This window comes from Vanellus vanellus (genome assembly GCF_965231255.1).
Source record: "Vanellus vanellus genome assembly, contig: HAP1_SCAFFOLD_66, whole genome shotgun sequence".
In the NCBI taxonomy this organism is placed as follows: domain Eukaryota; kingdom Metazoa; phylum Chordata; class Aves; order Charadriiformes; family Charadriidae; genus Vanellus; species Vanellus vanellus.
Window position 1 is genome coordinate 488,812 of NW_028128221.1, and position 22,471 is coordinate 511,282.

The 22,471-nt window shown below is 52.3% G+C and overlaps 1 protein-coding gene across 1 annotated transcript in view; it reads left to right on the forward strand.

Annotated features, from left to right (window-relative positions):
• Positions 1–2,069: 2,069 nt before the first annotated feature.
• LOC309684662 (electroneutral sodium bicarbonate exchanger 1-like) overlaps positions 2,070–22,471 on the forward strand; it is a gene marked incomplete at both ends in the record, with an annotated part of 253,871 nt that continues 233,469 nt past the window's right edge. Inside the window, 2 exons of the mRNA XM_082500529.1 lie at positions 2,070–2,114; positions 17,707–17,788. Of these exons, the coding sequence (XP_082356655.1) occupies positions 2,070–2,114; positions 17,707–17,788 (127 nt within the window). The remainder of the gene's footprint in view (positions 2,115–17,706; positions 17,789–22,471) is intronic.

Sequence of the window (22,471 nt, forward strand, 5' to 3'; positions counted from 1 at the left end):
CGGGGTTTCGCAGTGCTTCGCGGGCAGTGGTTATCCAGGGGCATCAGCTATCCCGGGAAGCGAACGTTCCCATCCCGTGTGGCAAAAATCCACTCGCATGAATAACTTAGACAGAACCAGCCCACAAAAGGACAAGAGGCACCTTTGGTCACCCTTTGCTTGAAGCTTTGTGAAAACTGTATAGTCAGATTGGCCCTGTCCTGCAGTTTCTTTCCCAGAGTTTTGCCCCAAACCCACGCTTCTAGCCCCGCTCCCCAAGCCCTCCCTCAGGGCCCACCACCTTTCCCCAGCCCAGCCTGTCCTTAAAGCTTTTCTTTCCACACACAGCCCTTTCCACTCACCTCCCTCCGGGGCCTCCTCTCTCACAGGCACCTCACAGCCCTGCAAACCTCCCTCTCACGAAAAGCCATTCCCCCCTCGCTTCCCCCCTCACGCAACACCTATTCCCCTCACACACTCGCTCCCACACCCCCCACCATCCTCTCTTCCTCCTCTCCCATCTCCCGCCCACCCCATCTCTCGGCCCCCCTTTCCCTCTCCTCTCATCAAAATGGCGCCGCCCTTCCCTTCCCTCCCCCTCTCGCCTTTTCCTGCCTCAGCCCCCACCCCCCGCTCAGGTGACACCGCACACAGCCGCCATGAGGCGCGGCGGGGAGGGCCGGGGCTGTGAGAGGCGATGGCGGGGAGGGAATTTTCCGCTTTTTTCCTCTTCTTTTCATCTCCTCAGGCTTCGGGCAGCCCCGCGTGGGCGGCTGGAGATCCCCCCCTCCCCTTCCAGGAGTGGCCCCGGCCCTGGGGCGGCCCCCACCTCCCTCCTCCCCACAGGCTCTCCTCAGGGGGAGCCCCCAAATCTGTCCCCTGGGTGGCCCCACAGCCTCCTGTGTGTCCGGGAATGGGGTTTCCCTCAGGGGGAGCCCCCAAATCCATCCCCAGGGTGGTCCCACAGCTGCCTGTGTGGCCAGGAACGGCGTTTCCCCCATGGATGGAGCCCTCTCCTTCCCCCTACCCCACTCCTGGGCAGCCTTTTCCTCCCTCCCACCTTCTCCCCACAGCTCTTCCAGGGCTGGGAAAACACTCCTGCCCTTTCTCTTCCTGCGGGTTTTGAGAAGAAGAGCCCCCCATCTCCCCAGCCCACACGTGGGGTCTGGGCAGCTCCACGCCTTGTGTGTGAACTGGGAATTGGGATATTTCAGTTTTCTTCTGCGATCAGGCCTGGTTGTGAAAGGGCCAGTTGTAGTGGTTAGGCTTTGGTGGGTGTGAGAAACGCGCTCACTGTATTGAATTTTAGTCCGGGGCAAATTCGGTGGAGCAAAGAATATTTATTGCAGCGCTGGGAGTTACACAGGGGATTTCTCCTCCTGTGTCTCATTTTTCCCTTTACAACCGCTTGTTTTTATTTCATATTCCTTATAATTATTCATGTTTCTTCTTGGAACATAGTTTGCATAGTCAATGAGTTTTTGGAACGCGACCCACCCCCAAATACATAATCGATGAGTTCTGGGAATGCAACATGCCCCCAAATACATAGTCAATGAGTTCTGGGAATGCAACATGCCCCCCTCCCAGGCGGCATGCTTCCTCTGGGGTCTTCCTGATAGTCCATGGAGGGAGGGCCAAAGTCTTTATCACCATGTCCTTCTTGTGGCTTCTTCACTCCTTACACTTCTGTGGTTATCTTAGCTAGAGACACCACCCTTTGTTTTGCAATGGTTCGGTGCCTCCAACTGTTGGTTTCGTCTGATACCCTATCTAACACTATCCCCTTTCCCAAGCGCATAGCAAGCACATAACTATCTTTAGCTGAAGCCATAGCGAGCACACATCTATCAAACGCATAGCAAGCATATACCCATCTTTAGCTGAAGCCATAGCGAACACACATCCATTTTAGCTGAAGCAAAATTCTTTTGCTAAATTACTTATTACAGTGGGTGAGTAAGAGCAAATCTTATTGAACTTTTCCTTTTTTCAGATTTTGTGTAGGGGGCTCGTTGTCCTCACGCCCTCGAGTTCTGCTCCAGGTCAAGCGAAGCCCCATGGAACTGGCCCTAAGGGCGGCAGCGGCCATGGACCAGCGCCCATGCGGCATCAAGAAAGTGGTTTATTTCAAGGTGAATCTCCCTGTTTTTCTTGAGAAGCAGGGGGCTGGTTTGTAGCGAGGCTTAAAACCCCGCATTGTGCCTAAACATGGGGCTGATTTCAACCTCAGGGGCTGCGACTATGTCCAGCTCTGACTCACAGCCCTGGCAGCACCGTCAGCGTGCCGGGCTCGGCGTTCTCTTTTATTTTGAAGGGTTTCTTACGGATCGGCAGCAGCTGGGGATATTTAGCAGCTGTGTATTGGTGGTGGAATCCGTGTGGTGAAAAGATCTTTGGGGTAAAGAGGTGACTAGTTGTATTTTTTTTTTGCACCTTGAGAATGTTTCTTGTTGCCTTGTACCTGTAAAAAGACGTTCAAATCGTTAAGGCTGAAGAAGATGGTAACAATCATAACCCCTCTGTTTCACAGGAATTTCACTTCTGTCCTATTTTCATAAAATTACCTCCTAGACAGGAATATGTTTTGTGGATGGTTTGTTTTTTTTTCTTTTATGAGAGTCCTTTCAGCCTGCTCTCCAGGTGGAAATGGGCAATGCAAAGGCATTACAATGATAGATTTGCTAAATATGTTGCCAAGGTCTCTATTACTGGCTTTCCCGGAAGCGGGGAAAAGATGTCCTGTTCAATTCTATTTTGCATTTGAAAGTCTCTGTGAAATGGATTAAGCAGAGAGGGCTTCTTTTTGTGGGTCTGCCCTTGGAAGGAGAGCGCCTTTAGGAAAAGGCTTTTCTGGAGGGGACAGAGAACTTAATTGCTGATGGCTATAAAAGCGCGCGCTCTTTGGGTGGCCTGAAAACAAAACACATGAAAATCCATGACTGAAAAATGAGACTTTCTCCTCATGATTGGGGCTGGTGTTTTTACTGATTCGCCAATTAGTAACGGCTCGTTCCTTACGCGTGGTCCTTACTTGTAGTTGGGACCCTTGAATTGTTTCCCAAAGCCTAATCCAGCGGGAAGTGCTGGGGTTGTCAGGTTGCTGCAGATCAAATACCAGGTCAAATCGCTGCAGATCAAATAAAAGAGAGCGGTTTGTAGTTGTCTCATTCCCTCTGTCTTTTCCCAAGAAAGAGGGGTGGAAAAATGGTAAAATTTGTTACGTTGAAGGTCGGTGATAATCCAAAACTGCAGAGCGAGCTGGGTGCCCATGGAAGGGGAACCACACTCTCAAGTGGAAATACTTGGGGTCTTGTTGCCTGTGGGAGGGAAAGGGACGTCAAGAGTCAACCTAAAGGAACTTCTCACCTTCACAGATCGGGCTCTGGAGGTGACGGTTAATTGAGGGGAGTTGTGGAAGCGTGCCTTACTGAGCAACATGCTGCTGCTGGCCCGAGACTAAATGTCTCCAAAGTTTGGGGTTGGTTTAAGTGCTTTTTGGTTATTAGCTGGATGTCACTCTTACAAGCACCTCTTGCCCTGTCTGGAGGGGTTTGCTGCTGCCTCCTGCATTGGGCCAAGGGGACCGGCAGCCCTCAGGGCAGGGTATTTCTCAAGTGCAGAGGTTAAACCTGGTGCGTGCTGCTTAAAAACTGCTCTGGGTGTTAGTGCAGCGGTCACGGTGAGAAATGTGTTGGCTTAGGGGAGCCTGAGATTTGCATTCCTCTTACCTGCGTGGGATTTTGGGGAGCCTGGGTGGTACAATCCCCTTCCTGCTCCCAGATTCCTGTCGCTGGCCCGTCAGCGGGGTGTTAGCAGAGCTGATGCCCACAGCAGCTGAGTGTCGGCATGATCCCGGCATTGCCGGAGCTCTGGAGCCAAGGAATGGGAGCGTGGCCCATTTCCATCACAGCTTGTGAGGGAAATAGTGCGGTTTGATATAGCCGGGGTGCGTAAATGGGGATTCCTCTTCGCATGTGTGTTACTGGGAGTGTTTCTTAATGCCTTCGAAGCTTTATGAGATTGGTTAATGAGCGTTGCTTTGCCGTGCAAGTGCAAAGTGTTATTTTCATGGAGAAACCAGCTCAGATGTTCCGTTTATTTTTCTTTTTTTAAAGGCAGAATGCCTATTTTAAAGCTTTCCTTGCAGGCAGAATAACATCTGTTTTTGAGGATTGTTTCTTTCCCTGCAGGGTGGAAAAATCTAAAGCCTCACTAAGGCCGCAGAGGAAGAAAACTTGTCAGTTTCCTAGAGCAAACTGCAGTTTGGAGAGGGGGGTGGTTTGCCAGAGTGCCTTTTAGCCCCTCGTCGGGCACATTTCTTTTCCCTGGGGGCTGAGGTTTAACATTGGAGGACAAACCTTATGAGGAACGACTGAGGGATCTGGGGTTGTTTAGCCTGGAGAAGAGGAGGCTGAGGGGAGACCTTATCACCCTCTACAACTACCTGAAAGGAGGTTTTAGAGAGATGGGAGCCGACCTCTTCTCCCTGGCGACAAGTGATAGGACAAGAGGAAATGGGTTCAAGTTATGTCAGGGCCGGTTTAGATTAGATGTTAGGAAGCATTTTTTCACTGAAAGGGTTATTAAACATTGGAATAAGCTGCCCAGAGAGGTGGTGGATTCACCATCCCTGGAGGTGTTTAAGAAAAGGGTAGATGAGCTGCTTAGGGACATGGTTTAGGAGTGGTGGTGTTTTTATCAGGGTAGGTTAATGGTTGGACTTGATGATCTTAAAGGTCCCTTCCAACCTCACTGATTCTATGGCCTTTTCATTTGCCTAGCTTTTGGTTGTATGAATTAATGCGTGTTTCAATGAGAACCAGAAGACCTAATTTCTGAGTCGCCATCTTAAAAATTGTGCAGGGACGGAAGTGGGACAGGGAGGTGACCGGAGTGAAACGCTGAAGGCTGTTAAGGCTGGAATAAGGAATGGCGGGGCTTGTTCTGGTCACCCAATATGACAATAAAAGGCCACAAGTTCCTCGTGGAGGTAAAGAACCGACAATCTGGGAGGGCGTTCAGGGTCTTGCCTGGCCGAAGGGTTTCCAGGGGAATATGGGGGTCACTCTCCATCTCATTCCTGGTGAGCTGCCTGCCTGTTAAGACCATTATTGTATTATAATCATGGAGACAGGGCCTGAGTTTAGGTTTAGGAAACCATTAGCTAATTTTGTGGTTAATTCTTTTTTTTTTAGAGTGACTCTGTGACTCGGTTCTCTCTGCTGAAGATGAGACACGTCCTGCCCTCTGCTTTGGCAATGGCAGCTTTCCTTGGGCGCAGGGACCGCACACCCCTCTGGTCCTTTCTCTGTAAGTAAATCGTGGCTGTGCCGCCTTCCTGCCCGGCCTGGGGAGCTTGTCCTTTACTGAGTGAGAAAGCAAGTTTTTCCCTGGAAGAAATAAAGAGATTTAAAAATCTCTGTCCTTCTGTGTAGCAGTGCCGTCCCAATGCGGCCTCGGGAGAGGCACCTTTCCTCCAGCGCTGGAACCATGGCAGGGAAGGGACCTGCTGTCTTGTTCAGATGGATGAATTTCATCGTTCTTTGGCAACAAACGAATGTGGTGACAATCATTACGTGGTCCAGCCGGCCTTGGTGGTCAGCCCCCTCCTCCCTTTCCCTGTGGGAAGTCTCCAAGGATCTCCCGGGCTATAGGAACAGGCAGGCAGTAAGGATGCTGCGCTGGGAAGCTTTGACTGCCTTTGCTATCTTCCTCCTGCAAATGGAGAGATGAATCCTCAGCACTTTGGAGCTCACCTTCCCCAAACGCTGAGTTCGCTATTTCTTATCCACAAACGATGTGTTATTCTGTGCAGGAAACGGGATTTTTCAGAAATTCCAGCACGGTATGGGAAGAAAACACTCCTGGCATTTTTAATGCAGGTTATTCCTTTTTTGTGTCGCAATTAAAAAGCGACATCTGTAACTTTGAAACAAATATTTATACGTATTTGTCAATGGGTGCAATTCACGTAGTTGCTGGAAGGAGAATGGATCTTAACCGCATCTCTTATTTCAGGCTGTATCGTGATAACGCCAGGGATTGATGTCCCGCTGGGGATTTTTCTTCAGTTCCCATCTTTTGCCGCTAATTGAGCAGCAGAGATTTCCCAGCTAGACAGGCAGTGAGCTCTACTGAGTGAATGCAAGCGCGGATCTAATGTTGACGGTGATTAAACTATATTGTTAAAAGACTCGTGCCTTGCAAAGAAAGTCTGGAAAAGTGAAAAAGGATGTGCCTTTCTCCTTTGGGATTGCTTTTGTGGCAGAGGGGATGGAAACAGCCCACCGGGCTTTTGCTCCGCTCCTGGCTTTGGATTGGAAAAAGCCCTGAATGGCTCAATCCCTGCGGGGCCGACTGTAACCCAGGTGAGGGGCAGCTGTGCCAGGAGATCCGGAGGGTCCATCTCCACACCTTCCGTGTCCAGTGAGAGATTTCCCCGAAAGGGGGGACATTCTGGGAGAATGGGGAGCGGTGTTCAATGATGAGGGTGGCGAAGAAGGCTAAAGGATGGTCTCAATGATTTTTACCGTGAGCGGGTTTTTTCATATATCTTTCGGGCAGAATGGACGGGGACTTTGTGTTTTGGCCAATGAAGGTTAACTCTAAAATCCGCATTGGGCCGTGAGTTCCGGCCCAGCGATCAGAATAACCGCAAACCCTGGGGAAAGGGGGCTGAGGAGTGGGTGCGTGGTTGGTTCGGCGCCGGGGCTCTGCCAGCCCTCACTGTTGCCGTTGACCTTCTCCCTGTGGCTCGGCCACTTCTCCCACTGCCCCACAGCACTGCGGAGGGTAATGGAGGGTTATTTTTGGCTGGAGTATACCCCTGTGCTGGCCAGAAATGGCCAGTGCTAGCCCAGGCTGGGCTTGCCACTCAGGCTGACCTCATGATGCCGGTTGCTGGCCTCCCGCCTTCTACACAACATTCCGACGGTGGTCTTGGCCCACCGTCGCAGCTCTTCTGCTGCTGGCTGTGGCTCTTGGAGTGAACTTTGCCAGTTTGCTCAGGGTTTTGAGGAAGGAAGCGGCAATTTTCTTGCCCGATGGGGCGCAAAAGGGCTCATGTGGTGGAACGGTAATGCTGTTGGTGGCGAGAAGGGGCTGTGGGAGTTGTTAGAGGGCAGTTGGTGACGCTGTGCTGGGAAATAACTGCCGTACCTGACACATCCCCTCCTTTGAAGCGGGTGCGTGCTATCGTGCTGTTCCCAGCTCTGCTTTCTCACCTCCTCTGCCTTAACAATTTCAGACACGTCAACATTGGCAGCGACTTTCAGGCAGAGATCCCAGACCTGCAGGAGAGATCCCGTTTGGAAGAGGAGGAGGAGGGAGCGTCGCTAGTGTGGAAGCCCTGGGGAGACATCGCAACAAACCCGGAAACACAGGACAGAGGTTTCTCTTAACGTTTTTCTTGTCAGTTCCCCCCCGAGATACTAAGGGTCGAAAACTGCACATTTTCACAGCAGCTGTTTGTCTGTTGGGACCCTCTCCCTCCTTTCATTGACTGCCTTCATGGCTGGTAGCACCCGAGGGTGCTCAGATCTGATGGGACAGTGAACAGATAACCGGTGGTGCTCTGAGTCGCGTCCTCTGGGAGAGACGGTCAGGGGTGTTTGTAGCTGTCCCACCTCAACTGCAGCGACCTTGGTAGAGGGGAGATCTGTCTCTGGAGCTTCTGGTCCCAAAGCTGCTCTGAAGGGAGAGAGAGCGATACCGGATAACCTGCCTTTTTTTCAGTGCCTTTTCTGGGCCTCCAGTCTGTCTGCTCGGTTTGCCCTCGGCCTTGTATCGTATCTTTTCCTCTTTCTTGATGGGAACTGACTTTCTGTTGGTTTTTGTTGCATTTCTAGTGACAAATCTGCTCAATTTCGCCTGCTCCAATATGGTGCCGGGGGGAAGAGGCAACCTGGAGCACGCCTTGCACCGCCTGCATGAAGCTCTGGTAAGAAGCAGCTATTTTCGAATTCCTACCGGACTAGGACAGCCTTTGTTACTGGGGTGAGCTGGGAGTCGCTCCTGAGTTTTCTGTTCCACAGGCTCCAGTCCCTTTGCTAAAGGGGCAGAGTTCTTGCGTGCTGCCTGTTGGCCGCCCTCTGCATTAAGGTCTTGTGGGATGACAGACCCTGTGTATCAATGAGAGCTTGTTGTGTCTCTTGTCAATTCTGTGCCAATTTGGAGAATAGAAGTCCTCCTACTCCTGCAGGCAGCTCTGCCTGCAGCAGGGACGAGCCCAGAAGGACTCCAGCAGCAAGCAATGGCTGTTGGGGTGCCACAGCTTGGTCCCCGGAGATCTGCGCAGGTTCTGGTTTCTTAAAACACATCAGTGTGGATTGAGGAAATATTCCCATCGACTGCCGTGGGCGGAGGTGACCCCGACGCGCTGTTTCTGAGCATCGACTGAGCACCGTCTTCCCACAGTGGGCTAAAGAGTTGAGGTCCCTCCTGAGGGGGAATCTAAGTCTTGTTCTCTGAACTCCCGCAGGAGGGTCTGGAGATGCTGCAGTCTGGGGCACCCCAGCGACCTGAATCCCATCCCCTGGCTGATTATCACTACGCAGGTAAAGCGGAAGCAGAGTTTGTTGCTTCTCCGGGAATGCGAGCGGGTACTGCCGTTCCCTTTGTTCTGATTGAAAGAAGTGATTTTTAGAAACATGCGAGCAGCGGTTCGTGTTCTTCGGGGCAGGGAAAATAGTCGTTTTAATCTGTTCCGGGGCCTTTTGGCGCGGGGAGTGCCTTGTCCCTGTGTTCCAGCCCACTGCTGTCCTGTGCAGTGATGCCCCACGCTGCCGTACGCTCCTCCTTTTGCACGCCGGCTTCACGGCAGCTCTGCTGGCAGCCATAACTGCTCGTGCTAACGAACTCCCTGCGGCATTGGCTAATCACTTTCCAAAGGAGGAGAGATGTGGATGTGTGATGAATAACTTGTGCGGATTTCAGGTAGGCTGCGAGTGGTCTAATCATTTGCACGTGGCTGTTTCTTCCCAGGCTCAGACACTTGGACGCCCCTGGAGGAGCAGTTGTTTAAAGAGGCTTTTTATGTGCATAAGAAGAATTTCCACCTGATACAGAAGAAGGTAAAGCAGTTAGTCCGAGGCGGGTCACGGGTTGGTTGCGTGGAGGGGAGTTTTAACCCAGAAAAGTCTTTTGATCGGCGTGTCAGAATCCTGTCCTTGGGATGCAGCTTCATGCTAAAAAGACACTGGTACGAAACATAATTTTCCCTAATGTGTAATTACCAAACAATATTTAATCTCTCCGGTACAAAATATGGGAAATATTAAAAGAATAATGACACGTTCCGCTGACCATCGGCGTGTAATGTACAGTTCTGCTCTCCCAAGGCTTCTTTACAGCCCTTTCAGAAGAAGGGGGCTCGTTTTCAGCCTGATCTCACCTGTGGGAACTGCAGACGCAGGGGGGGACAGACAAAGAGCACTGGATAGATCCGTCCTGGGTCTGTGCCTTCGGTGTTTTGCTGCGCTATTTCCCTCATCGATCGCTTCTGGTTTTCTCCCGACAGATTCAGACGAAGACCGTGGCCCAGAGTGTGGAATATTACTATACCTGGAAAAAACACGTCAGGTTTGGCGCCACCCGACCTGGACGGATAGCCAAAAGGCTCCAGGGAGGCACGGATGAGGTGGAGGAGGCTGAAGAGAAGGTAGGAAAACCGCTGGGGGTGGGTGCGAGATGCCGCTCCTCCATGATCGCCTTCTCCCGGGCTCTGGGAAACGATACCCTTCGCATTAAACTTGCTGCTGCTGATGATTTTCGGGGATGTTTTGTAATGTCCCAGTGCTCTGGAAGAGGAACTGCCGGGGACCCGCCTCTGCGCGGGTGTTGCCAAAACGTTCCTTGCCAGGAAGCAGAAATGTGGCTCACAGAAATATATATTATTTAGGGTTTTTTTTGGTGGCAGCCACTGGGTAAGCATGTCACTTCAGTTCTCAGAAATTCTACTGTTCTGCTGAGGACAGTGGAAATAATACGGTTTTTCTTTCACCATCTGTCTTTGCACCCCATCCTCCCTGTCGAATTTCGGCATTGTTTTGGCTGTTTTAACGTTCAGAGGAGCTCAGCGGGGCAGGCTGGGGCTGATAGAACGCGTTCCACCCAGCACACAAATAAACCCCTCAGTGTCTGGGCCGTTTGGGGATGTTTCCAGCCAGTTTTTCGCTTTAGCTGTCCCCCTTGCTGAGGAGATGGAGAAATGAGCACAGGCTGTCTGCTTTACAGGCTGGTTGCAGCCCGAAGAAGAGGCGCCGGCTCGGGCCGAAGGAGAATGCCAAAAGAAAGCGGAAGAGCAGCGAAAAGATGCCCTGTGGCACAGGCAGTCCCTCCCGCCATCCCGGGGACGCTCCGCGTGGGGCTGGGGGCGCAGGCGATGCAGCTGGGTTTCCCTGCGGGCAGTGTGGAAGGTGAGCTGCTCGCTTTTTCTTCTTGAAACTCACTGCTTTGGGCTCAAACAGATGGAAACTCTCCGAGATGGCCGGGGGGGAGCAGAACTAAGGGCAGCTGGAGGATTCCCCCTGTCCCGCTGCCACCTGCTGCTTTTGTTGGACTTTTAGCCGAAACTGCTGTGTTTTCCTGTGCCTTTGAAGGCCTCACGGTCTCTTCCCTGAGGTGTTGGGGCACCTGTCCCATGCCGCACGCTGCCACGTGTTGTCACCACCATTTGTTTAACAGCTGCTTTTCCTCTGTGCCCGTTGGAGCAACGAACCTGTTGGGATTGTTCCTGCTCAGTTCCATCCTCCTCCCGTCTCCCTGCACTCGGGGCTCCTCCGTCTCCCGCTGACTGCAGCCACAACGGTTTCTCTCTCTCCCTTTGAAGGCCCTTTCCTCCCATTACAGGCCTGGGGCGGTTCATCTCCTTGGGCGAGAATCCCAGCGTTTCTCCTTTGTTTGGCTGAGAAAAAGGTTCCACTGAAGTTTCTTCTTGCGGTTTGCGGCCCGAGGGCTCCCGCGCTGCAGTCGCTCGTGCCAAGCGACATCGCTCGTGCCACGCAGAGCCACTCGAGTTTCAGTCCGACCCGATTTTAATCCATCGTGATGTTAATTCTCCTATTTTAATCCCCAATGATCTGCCGTGTTTAACCACCTAGGTCCCACCCAGCCGGGGGTACCGGCAGAGACTGTATGGCACCACGCAGCAAAACGCACAAGAAACTCACAAAATTAGAAGTAATGAAACGTCGTCTAACGAATTTTTTTTTCTTAGAAAAGGAGTTAAAAATCCCCGTTTGTTTTTTCCCTTCCAGGGTGTTTGGGACAGTCAACGGGAGGAACGCGCATGTGAAATACCATCGCCCACGGGAGGATCAGAAGGCCCTGGAGATGTCTTCAAAGGGCAGCGAAGCTGGCAGAAGCCCAGAGGGTGACCTCCTCCCTTTGGCAACTGGGCAACTGCCGGTTCAGCCCAGCAACCAGGTCCCTTTCCTCCACTAAGAAAACCCCACCCACCATCTCTCGCCTTCGGCAGCGCCTGAGCTCTGCGGAGGGTCCACCACCACGAGGTCACCCCCGCTCCAGAAAGACCCAGAAGATAAGAACAGCAGAGAATAAGGTATTGTATTTAATAGTGTTTCCCCCTTAGGTGATAGTGACGTGTAGATTTTCGGTCTTAGTTAGGCATCTTTTAGCTCTTAGTTTTAGGCTTTAGTGTTGTTCTGATAGGAGTAAGGTTTGTTGTTCTTCTGAGAGGAGTAAGTTGGTTTTTTTTTTATGTGTTCTCCTCAATTTATTAAAATGAGCTGTTGAACGTTCAAGTCCTGGGGCTGCTCTTGCTGGGTTTGAGCCAGAAATAATCGAAGCCGTCAAAACCCGTTCTGTGTGCGGTTGGTGGTGCGAAGCAAAGGAGAACCTGGGCCTGCGCCGCACAGTGCTGTTCCCCGGTTGGTTTTCCCACCGGAGAGCGCAGCGGCACTGCCATGACAAAGCCGGCAGCAGGACTGGGGCGGGTGAAGGCGTTGGATGGCCGCGAGGCCTCTCGGTTATTTGCCAGAGTCGGCGTTGGCCTTTCGTGCTGCACTGTAGCGCCCATCGGTGTTTGCACAAATAACGCGGTGTTTGGCAGTGACAATGGCGGTTGAGTTAGTTCAGGGAATGACATCTAAAGAAAGGGGCTGGTCTCCGCCGGCGGTGTACCGGGAGGGTGAAAAGGTTTATTTTTTGTTGCCAGGCCACCCGATTTTCATGGCTTTGTTTCTTTTTTTTTTTTTTTGGTGTGGCTGAATATTCCCGCCCGGTTGAAGCAAATTTGTATTTTGGTTCTGTTTTGTCTTTAAAGGATTGATCTTCAGGTCTGGGCCATGGTAAACTTCTTTCCCCGAAGCGCCCGCTTTGCAGAGCGGGTACGAACATTCTCCTTTTGTTTCCCATCACTTGTATTTATAAAAAAACTACCCTAGAAGTCAGAAGAGGCATTGGCGTGTTCACACCTCTTCCCTAAGCCTGCTCCTCACTGCCGGTGCTGCCAAAGCGATGCCAAAAAGGCGGGAGCTTGGGAAAAATACCCGGCACTGTATCTAACTGTGGCGTCCAAAACCCCACGGGTCGATTTAAACCTCCGCTGACCCAGGGAAGGGCTCCGCGTGCCAGTTCCTGTTCCAAGTCTTGTTGCTGTTTCACATTGATTCTAAAAAATCAGAATGGCGGATACAAGAACAGAATTTGGACCAGATTCTCCGGCACAAGGACAGTGCACCAATGCTCAGGGCGCTTTCCCCGGCAGCGAAGGCCTGGTCTGGCAGGAGGGCGGTGGCGGGGATGGCGAGGTACTGCCTGCTCAGCTGCCCCATGGCCGGGAAGCGATGCTCGTTCTTCTTCCACCAGCGCAGCAGCTGGTGCTGCGCTTGCAGAGGGGCTCCAGGATGTAGTTTTCCAGTTGCTGGTGGATCTCGGGCATGCTCTCCATCGGGTCCTACCCCAGAAGGATGTCGTAGCTGCTCTGAGACGGGGCGCTGGCGCATGGGTCCTTGCGAGCAGGCAGCTGGCTGCCGGCATCTGCGCCTGTGGCTTTGGAATCCGAGTTTGGCACCCCAGACTGGGTGGCAGATGGGGACTGGTGGTTGCAAACCCGCAATAGCGTGGTTCTCACTGGCTGGTGCAGCTCGCTTCTCAGGCTGGGGCTGAGAAACTGCATCTCCTTTAAGTGCAGGTCCAAAACAGATAACTGCTGGGCTTTTGAGCACTTTCTCGAATGCAGTTCCCTTCAGTTTGGAAGACGGCAGAACATGGAGAATGGCATTACATGCGATCTACTCCTTGGTGTATTGATTGGACAGGGAATCAGTCAAAAGAGAAAATAAGAAAAATTAATTTGCCTTCTACTTGGATGGCAGAAATCTACGAGAGGCAATAGAAGGGGGGTGGTGCTGTGAGGGCCATGGAAAGGGGAGTGAAGGGCATCTGCAAGGTTGGAGGGGGTAAGGAGGGGGGTAGGTGTCTAAAATGGGGTGCTGGGGGTGTGCAAGGAGGGGGGGCAGCAGGCCCCTGAAGGTGGGTGTAAGGCATCTGCAAGGCGGAGGGGTGGGGGCGCAAAGGGGGAGGTGAGGGGTACCCAAGGTGGGTGTGGGAGGGAGGCACCTGGGCGATGCCTGTTGGGGGTCTCCCCACCAGACCCCCCCCTCCTTGTCCCCTCCTCCGCATCTCGATGTGACCCCCTGGTGATGCTGCGGCCCTTCAGAGCAGGGGGACAAAGGCCACTGTCCCCGCAGAGCCCCATGCCACCCGGTCACCTCAGCTATTGTCCCACCGGGCGCTCGCGCGGATGTGCCCGGTGTCGGGGTGCAGGCAGGAGGTGGCTGGGTGGTCCCCCCATCTTTCTGCATCTCCTTGGCCTGGGGGAGGGCCTGTCCGCCCCCCCGCTGCACCCATGGGACCCGGCTGCAGGAGGTGCTCTCGGGTGCAAACGAGAGGTGGGCAATTAATTAATCTGCCCTGAAATTACAGCTCACGGGAAAGACTGAGAGGAATTTGCGTCTCCGCCAGCAAGGGATGACGGTCACGTCCTGGTGATGCTCAGCTGTGACCTGCGTGTGTGTCCCCCCTCACAGCCCCACTTTGGGGCTCTGGAGATGTGTCCTCTCCCAGGTCCAGTCCCCGTCACAGCCCAAATCCTGGCTCAGGAGCCAGAGGGGTCCCTGCAGGGGACGGTGCTGATCCCCACGATAGCAAAGGAGGGAGCCACAGGACCGGTGGCTTCGTCTGGGTAGGATGGAGATGGAGAGGGGCGAGGAGGGGGGTCTCCTGCTCCGCCACCAAAGCAGCTCCCCCAGTTTGGCCCCTCATCCCCTTATAACACTGGGATCAGTGTTATTAATTACATTTTGTGCGAGATTAATTACATCAATCCTCCCTCCGGCTGCTAGTGGCCAGTCCAGCTTGCGTGTGACGGGATGAGAGGGCCGAGGTGGGAGGTTTGCCTGCTTGTGTGATGCTTTTGGCCTCCCCCGGCACCGGGAGGACTCAAAGCCGGACCTGAACCTCTGCTTTGTGCTTTTCCTCATCCTCAATTACACCAAAGCTTCCCCAGGGAAAGATTTTTCTTTCTAACCGGAGGAGTTGCACTGAGACAGGTAAACTGAGGCAGGACAGTCAAAAGTCCCTCTCCCTCCTGCTGGGACAAAAAAAACCCTGCAGCAAAATAATAATTTGGAGAAGTTTTCTTGAGAGGGAACAACACCCTCTGCTCCGAAACTCAAAAGTGAGCTCGCCATCCCCTTTCCCAGCCCAGTTTCGATGATTTGATGTTTTCCAAGCGCCTGGCAGCGGCGGCAAAGGACAAAGAGGGAAGGCGAAGCGTCTGTGAGTGCTGGTACCCATCCTGGGATGGGATAATTTGCTTTCTGGAGGCATCTCTCCGTCCTGCTCTGTCCCATCCCAAGCCCACACATCTACAGATCCCATAGACTTATTAAATTCTTAAATCCTCCAGCGATTTCCTCAATGAAATAACCTTTCTGAGTCCATTTGAGTGGCTTAATCGGGGAAAAAGAGGGTTTTGAGTGGCACCGTTTCCTTCGGTGGCATCTCTGTGCGAGGTTTGCCACGATTTCGGGGATGCTGCAACAACTGGGGAAGGGCGATGGGATGCTCGGAGCATCTTGCCACGGACCCACTTGGCTTCTTTCCTCCTGTCTTTGTGCCTGAAGCTTTAATACTAAATAATAAAAAAGCAGCAGAGATCTGAGCTTGGATCCCGATGGGATTTTAACGGATTAGCCCTCGTTGTCACCCTCCTTCGCTGTGTTATTTTACATCCCATGTAACCTTTCAGGGCGAGCCGGGGCCGTTAACCTTTGTGCTGAGCAGCGCCGGGGAGGAAGTTCATGACAGCAAATGAATCTGTAGGCTGGAAATGAGGGATTAGCTCCGCTCGGAACATAAAGTAGGGCTGGAGATAGCTGGCGGAAGCCAGGAGAGTAAAACATGGGGCTTCTCTGGACATTTCCATACGGCGTAGGACTTGGTCTGGCTAACGAGGGTTTATGGAAGCCGCGAAGGGACGGAGGCCGTGCCAAAGGGAGACCTCCCTGAAACACCCTGATTTGATGCAGGAAATGTTGATGAAAATCAGGGCTGCCCCATAACGGGCATTTCCCCAACGGTTTGTGCCTCACATGGTCTTTTGGCAGTTTGGGCTTTCAAGTACACTCAAACACTGTGTGACACCTTTTGCCCCGCCGAGATGCAGCGTTTCCACCCCTTTTCTCTATTCTGGATAGTTTTTCCTCAAAACAGAGCAGGTTTCTCCCCATCCGCTAAGTTTTCCAAGCAGGATCAGTATTGGGGTGTATGGCTTTAAATAACTGCCGGGGTCACCCTGAACATTCCGATCCCAGCAACGGTCGCTGTTTATGTGCTGGAGATGGTGCAGACTGGGAGTCACTGGTCTGCAGTCGGAGGGTTTGGTCCTCTGATTGATCTGGAGGCTCAGTTATCCCCCAAAACCGGTGACCGACTTGAGGATGAAGCAGGAGGAGGGTCCCAAAATGACACTTCTGGAAGAGTTACAGGTGGGAGGGGTGTGCCGAGGGGCTGCGCATCCCCCAAAAAGGGGGGGAGACTTCCCAAAATCCCACTGGCATGTCGCCAGAGCAGGGAAGGATGCGGGGGGGACGATGCTTTGTGCCCTGCCGGGGGCAGGTTTAGCATCGTGGGTGGGAGCACGGAGCCAAAATGGTTTCTGAGAGAGAAGCAGACATTCCCCATGTCGCTCGGGGGGATTTGGGGAGCTGTGATGCCCAAATCGCTCCATTTATTCCCACTCTGACACCCCTGTAACACACTCAAGCTTGCCGTTGTATTTAAATTGCGATTTTATTTCAATTGTGATTGTATCTAAGTTGCGATTTAATTTAAATAGCGATTTAATTCAAATTGGGGTTTTATTTCGGTGGCGATTTTACTTAAATTGTGATTTAATTCAAATTGGTGTTTTACTTAAGTAACGATTTTACTAAAATTGCCATTTAAAGCGATTTGATTAAGCCCCTTTTGTCCCATGCCTTTTCTGAGGTTGGGGTTTGGGGTTTTGAGGTTTTTTTCCGGTAAATCTGGAGGGGAGTAGACGCATTGCTAAGAAGGGACAGAGGGTGGTGGAGATCGTCGTGGGAGAGAGGACGAGAAAGCCACAGGCGCGTCATAATCCGGCTGCCGGGTGACGTGGGCGAGTGCCGGGAGCTGGTGGGGAGGTCGCAGCAAGTCAGCTTTGAAATTAGTACTCGGGGGCCAGAAAAAACTCATTTCCAGATGGGAACGTTTGTTCCTTTTGCTCATTAAATTAACTGGTGAGCGGGGGAGGTGTGAGCTTCCCGAGCGTTGCTGCTGCGCAGCGGCAGGTGATGCCATTCAGTCAAAGCAGGGATTTGGGGGATAAAAAGCAGATTTCCGGTATTTTGCTCTTCTCTAAAGCGAAGTGTTTCCTGGAGGCCCTTTCAAAGTTGCAGTTGCGACTCGAGTGTGAGATGTGGTTGGGTTTTTATTTCTTTGAGCGTGGTAATCCCGGTGATGCCCTTCCCCAGCCCAGGGACAAGGGGAGAAGAGAACGCCTGTAGTTCTCCTTTGGCTTTTAAGGCACAGATGCTCTTTGTGCAGCGCTGGCAGTGGTATTTCAGCCAAGGAGGGCATTAGCTGTTAGCCTTTGGCTTTTCTTTTGAGGAGAAAAACGCAGTCTTGCTTGCAGCAAGAGAAGCCCGAGCCTGGTTGGGCTGAAGTCGAAGCTTCACCCTTGCAGGTTCTTGAGGGCCTTTGGAGGTTGGTGGTGGCCATGTCCTGTGGCCAAGTGCCATCTAGTGAGTTCTGCAGGTATCACGTTTGGAGAATGAAACTGGCTGTGATCAAAAGTGTGGAGTTGGGTTCCCCCACCCCACCCCACTCCACCCCCAGTTTGGAAATCCCTTTTTTAATTTTATTGTTTCGAAAGGAACCACAAGAACAAAGCAGGAGGTTTGGTTTTGGTTTGAAACACTCAACTCTCTCCCCTTTTAGTAAATCCTTCCAGACTCACAGTATATACAATACAGGTGACATTACAGGTGGTTTTATTTGGGTATGGGAATAAAAACCTCCAAGTCCGTGTTTTTAGGGCTGTGCCTGGAGGAGGAGACACACGGAGGTGTGATGCTCTTGGGCTCGCGTGGCGCAGGGATGGGTGATGACTGGGAGGACGTAAGGGAGCTCTCCTCACCTGGCCCCAACTTATATCTTCTTCTCCTCACTAAACAGAGACACGACGAGGAGGCGGTGATTGACCAGGGAAGAACGAGCACCATTGTCAATATTCACTATGAGAAGGAGGAGCTGGAAGGTGAGTCGGGAGAGGTGCCACCAGTCCCACGCGTTTTCCCGTCGCGCAAAGTCCCTGCTGCGTCCCGTGCTCAGCGTACGCATCACCTGCAGCGAAACGTGGCGTGCTTCTAAATAAGCAAGCACATTTATTTTCACATTGTTTTAATATTATGGCTTTTAGACAGAGGGGAAAAAGCCCCCGTGGCATCTGCGGTGTGAGCGTTGGCCACAGAGCTTGGTAGTTCCCAGCTTGTTTTCTCAGAGGCTGCTCTTGGCTTGGAGAGGTCAGGAGAATAAGTTGATGGCTGCAGACACAGGGCTGTGATTTTCTTTTTTTTTTGTTCCAGACTTCATTATCACAGGACTGATTGGATATCCTCTTGTTGCCTTGTGCCATACAAAGATTTTAAAAATAATTACCTTCTGTCGCTGCTTAATGAGCAGGCCTGAGTGTTGTCCAGCCGAAGCTGGAATTTTAGACAAGGGTTGATACTTTCAGGGCACTTTTAGGTGACCTGGAGCCATCGCTTGTTGTTGCTCTGTTGTTGCAAAGTTAGAGTAAAACAGGCTTGGAAAAAGGGAGGGGTCTCTGACATTCGGGGATGCAGTGAAACTAAAACGAAGAGAAGTTGGTGTTTCCTCCTGGGATGGATGTGCTGGTTTAATCGTGGCAGCGGCGTCAACCGTCTCCGCAATATCGAGAGTGATGCGAACACTGCTTTTTTCGCAGGCCACCGCACCCTGTCCGTGGGCGTGCGGATGCCTCTGGTGAGGCAAAGCCACCGGTGCCACCGGCACCACCGACCCCACCGCCAGAAGCATCAGAAGAAGGAAAGGGAGAAGGACTGTGCCCCGACGGAGCAGGGCTACCACTGTAAGTCCCGCCGCAGCGTTCACGAGCCTTCTCGGGGCTGCATGGGTGCCGGGGTCCTCTGCAAGCAGGTCTGTGTGGCTGATTTGTGTGGTTTGCTGTTCTTCTGAGGGAAAGTGGCGTTATTTGGGAGGCAGTTGAAGGCATAATGGATTGAGGCTGGTCTTCCTTAGAGGGATCCTGCCATTAAAAATGGAAACGTGGGGAAGGAAAGTGGCCCGTCCTTATGCAGAGGTGGAACAGATGCTTCTCCTTCTCCGTGGCTCTGTGCAAGCCCGGCCAGACCCGGGGTAGAGGGGCTAGCCCAATATTTAGGGCTGAACTGGTGCTGATCGATGGCCACTTTGTGTGTGAGCGTGATGGGTCAAATGCAGGTGTGGTAACGGGATTTATCTTCTGCCCCCAGACACCCCATCCCAGCGGGTGCAGTTCATCCTCAGCACCGAGGAGGACGAGCAGCACGTTCCCCACCACTTGTTCACTGAGCTGGATGAGATCTTCCTGAAGGAGGGTGAAGATGCCGAGTGGAAGGAAACGGCAAGGTAAATCCCTGCTGCCGGCTGCGGTGGCAGCTGTGGGCTCTGCCTTCCGCTCTCCGGGACGCGAAGCTTTTGCAGCTGCAGGTGCCGATGCGCGGAGCCTTCTCCTCTTGCCGCCCCGTAGCTGCACCAAAGGGGTTGCAGAGCTGAGGCTATTTTCTTGCAACGGGGCTGATCGTGCCCGATGTCCGCAGGTGGCTGAAGTTTGAGGAGGACGTGGAAGATGGTGGTGAGCGCTGGAGCAAGCCCTACGTGGCCACGCTGTCCTTGCACAGCCTCTTTGAGCTGCGGAGCTGCATCATGAACGGGACAGTGCTGCTGGATGTTTGTGCCAACAGCATCGAAGAGATCGCAGGTACTGAGCGCACTGCGTCCCGCCGGGAACGGCCGAGCTCAATTTGCCGCGGTGCCCTTCACTCCCATATCAAACCCTGCCCCAATGGCACGTCCTTTTCCAGAACCTCCGCTGTGTTTTTAAGTGGTGGGTTGCTTTTTGGATGTAGACTGGGTGTACAACAGTCACATCAGCTTTTTCTCCCAGTATGGGAGCCTTTTGAAAGCAATTTGTGGGGTCAGAGAGGCGATTAGAGAATATTCTCCGGCCAGAAAGGAGTGTCAGGGCTTGGCAGGCTGCTCTCAGGAACACGGAGTCTGCGTAAGAGCTGAACCTCCTTAAATAAACTACTTACTACAAGCTGTTTCCTCCCGTTCTTTGTTTTGGTTTTTTTTCCTATTGCCTTAACATCCAGGATTTAAGAGCTTTAAAGGCAGAGTTTATCTGGCAGGTGACCAAGCAGCATATTTCTGTGGGGAAGATAATTGAAGTTAATTGAAAAAGCAGCTTTGGAGAAATTATCTTTGACTGGCAGGTCTCCATTCAGCCCTTGCAAGAGCTGGAGAAATCGGAGCCGTTATTAGCACGTTTCTCCCTGTGTTTGGCAAATTGCAGTCGATGGGCAAAGGAAACTCTGGGAAAGTCTGTGATAGAGATTGCTTATAATTTGTTGAAATGTGTCGAGTCTAGAGAGTCTGTCTAGAAACGCCAGATCGGGCAAAAAAATGACATTATCTAGGATGGGGAATAATTATCTGAGCGGAGTGATGAATAAGCACTTTGATGATGGCTTTTAGCAAAAGAGAATTCTTCCTTTCGCTGCAAAGGCTGAACTGCATTAAAACGTCTTGCTAAGCAAGGCTGAGCCCACGTTAGGGTATCCTGCGTGGCGCAGCCTTCGCCGGGGGCTTGAGGGGTCGGGGCTTGGGGACTTTCTGCTCTGACGGCTTCGTTTCCCGTTGCCATCTCCAGATATGATCCTGGGCCAGCAAGAGCAGTCCGCAGAGTTTGATGAGTGCACGCGGGCGAAAGTTCGAGAAGTGCTTTTGAAGAAGCATCACCATCAGAACGAGAAGAAAAGAAACAACCTTCTCCCCATCGTCTGCTCATTTGCTGACATGAGCAAGAAGCAGTTAGACGTGCATCCCCTCGACAAGCCAGGTGAGGGTTCCTGCAGGGTTTGGTACCCAGTGAGGGTTTCTGCCAGGCTTTGGCACCAGGTGAAGGTTTCTGCAGGGCTTTGGCCCCATTAGACTTCTCCCGGCAAAGGAGAAGTGTCCCGATTGCTCCTTGCCTGTCTTTCTCAGTGTCTTTCTTTCTCCTCCCAACCCAAACACTCACTCCTCATCCATCTCCCACCACTGCAGAAGCTAAAAATGGGGTGAACCATGACAGCCATCCGATGGATCTAAGCAAGGTGAGACACTCGTAGCTTTCTTACGCTTTTAGGCCAGATTTGCTCTTGCAAACTTGGCTGCAGAGTGTTCTGCAGAGTGCTGTGGGCTTTGCTTTTGGGGTAATGGCTGAAAATCCCTTGTCGTGCCCAGGCGGAGCTGCGCTTCATGAAGAAAATTCCCACCGGGGCTGAAGCGTGCAGCGTGCTCGTAGGAGAGCTGGATTTCCTTCGCCAGCCCATCGTGGCATTTGTCCGCCTGAGCCCAGCTGTCCTCCTCTCGGGCATGATGGAAGTTCCCATCCCAACGAGGTCTGAATGAGAAGCGCAAAGTTTTTATTTAAAAAAAAAACACCACAACAAAACACCAAATTCATGCATCAGTTGGGCGTCCCAGGGGAACACAGCCAGTGGGAGCAAGCACATTTCTCCCACCCACATCTCCCTGCTTTCATTCCTCCCTTCCCTGCTGGAGCTTTTAAACCCATTGGCCAATTTTAATGAAAGTTGGTCCAAACCTCAAATTTGTGTTTGGTTTTGATGCGTTTCAAATTCATCACCGGAGTCGGTGAGCCTACACGTCCCCCCTGGAGCCACGCTCTGGGCTGGGAGCTCCCAGGGATTTCCTTGGGTGCCCTTTGAGTGAGGCCATGTTCTTCTCTCTCATTTTGGTTTTCTTGCCTAGGTTCCTGTTTGTTTTGCTTGGACCAGGAGGAAAAGCCCATCAGTACCATGAGATCGGCAGGTCCATGGCTACTATCATGACGGATGAGGTGTGACGAGATAAGAGATATCTCTGGGTCATTTTTTTGGGGCTTCACCTCTCCCTGTCTCTGTAGTAGTGAGGAAGAGGGTTTGTTGTCTCTCTTAGCTGCCTGCAGGAGGCTAAAATCCCACCTGGGCTGCAGCCCGCGCCTCATCCTTCTCCCCAGGGTCCCCAGCATGCTGTCCCCAGTGGTGGCATTGCCAGGGCCAGTGAAACTTCTCCTCTTGAAGCAGAAGGCTGTGGTGTGCCATGGGGGACGGGAGCCTGGTGGAGATGGTTACAAATACTGTGATGCACAGATTTTTGCTTTGGGGGGAATATTTCCTGCCACTTCCAACAGGCGATTTGGGGGAAATGACCTTGCATTTAGCCAAGAGCTTATTACACTGGTTAGGACATCCGAGATGGGTCATGCTCTCACCAGTTTGTCTCCTACGGCAGGTTTTCCACGACGTTGCCTATAAAGCCAAGAACCGGGCTGACCTGGTGGCTGGCATCGATGAGTTTCTGGATCAGGTCATGGTTTTGCCGCCAGGAGAGTGGGATCCCTCCATCCGAATTGAGCCCCCGAAAAACGTCCCTTCGCAGGTGGGTGCTGCGGCAGAAGGAGGCACGAGGAGGACAGGCAGGAGGGCAGCACAGCTGGGGGTGCTGCTCAGGGGCCCAAATTCACAGGTCACGTACCCAGCCCAAAAAGCAAAACAAGCCAGTGGCTGCAAAGACATATCTTTATCTTATTTGCATTTTAACAGGAAAAAAGGAAGTTGCCAGAAGCTCTCGATGACAGCGCTTCTCACAG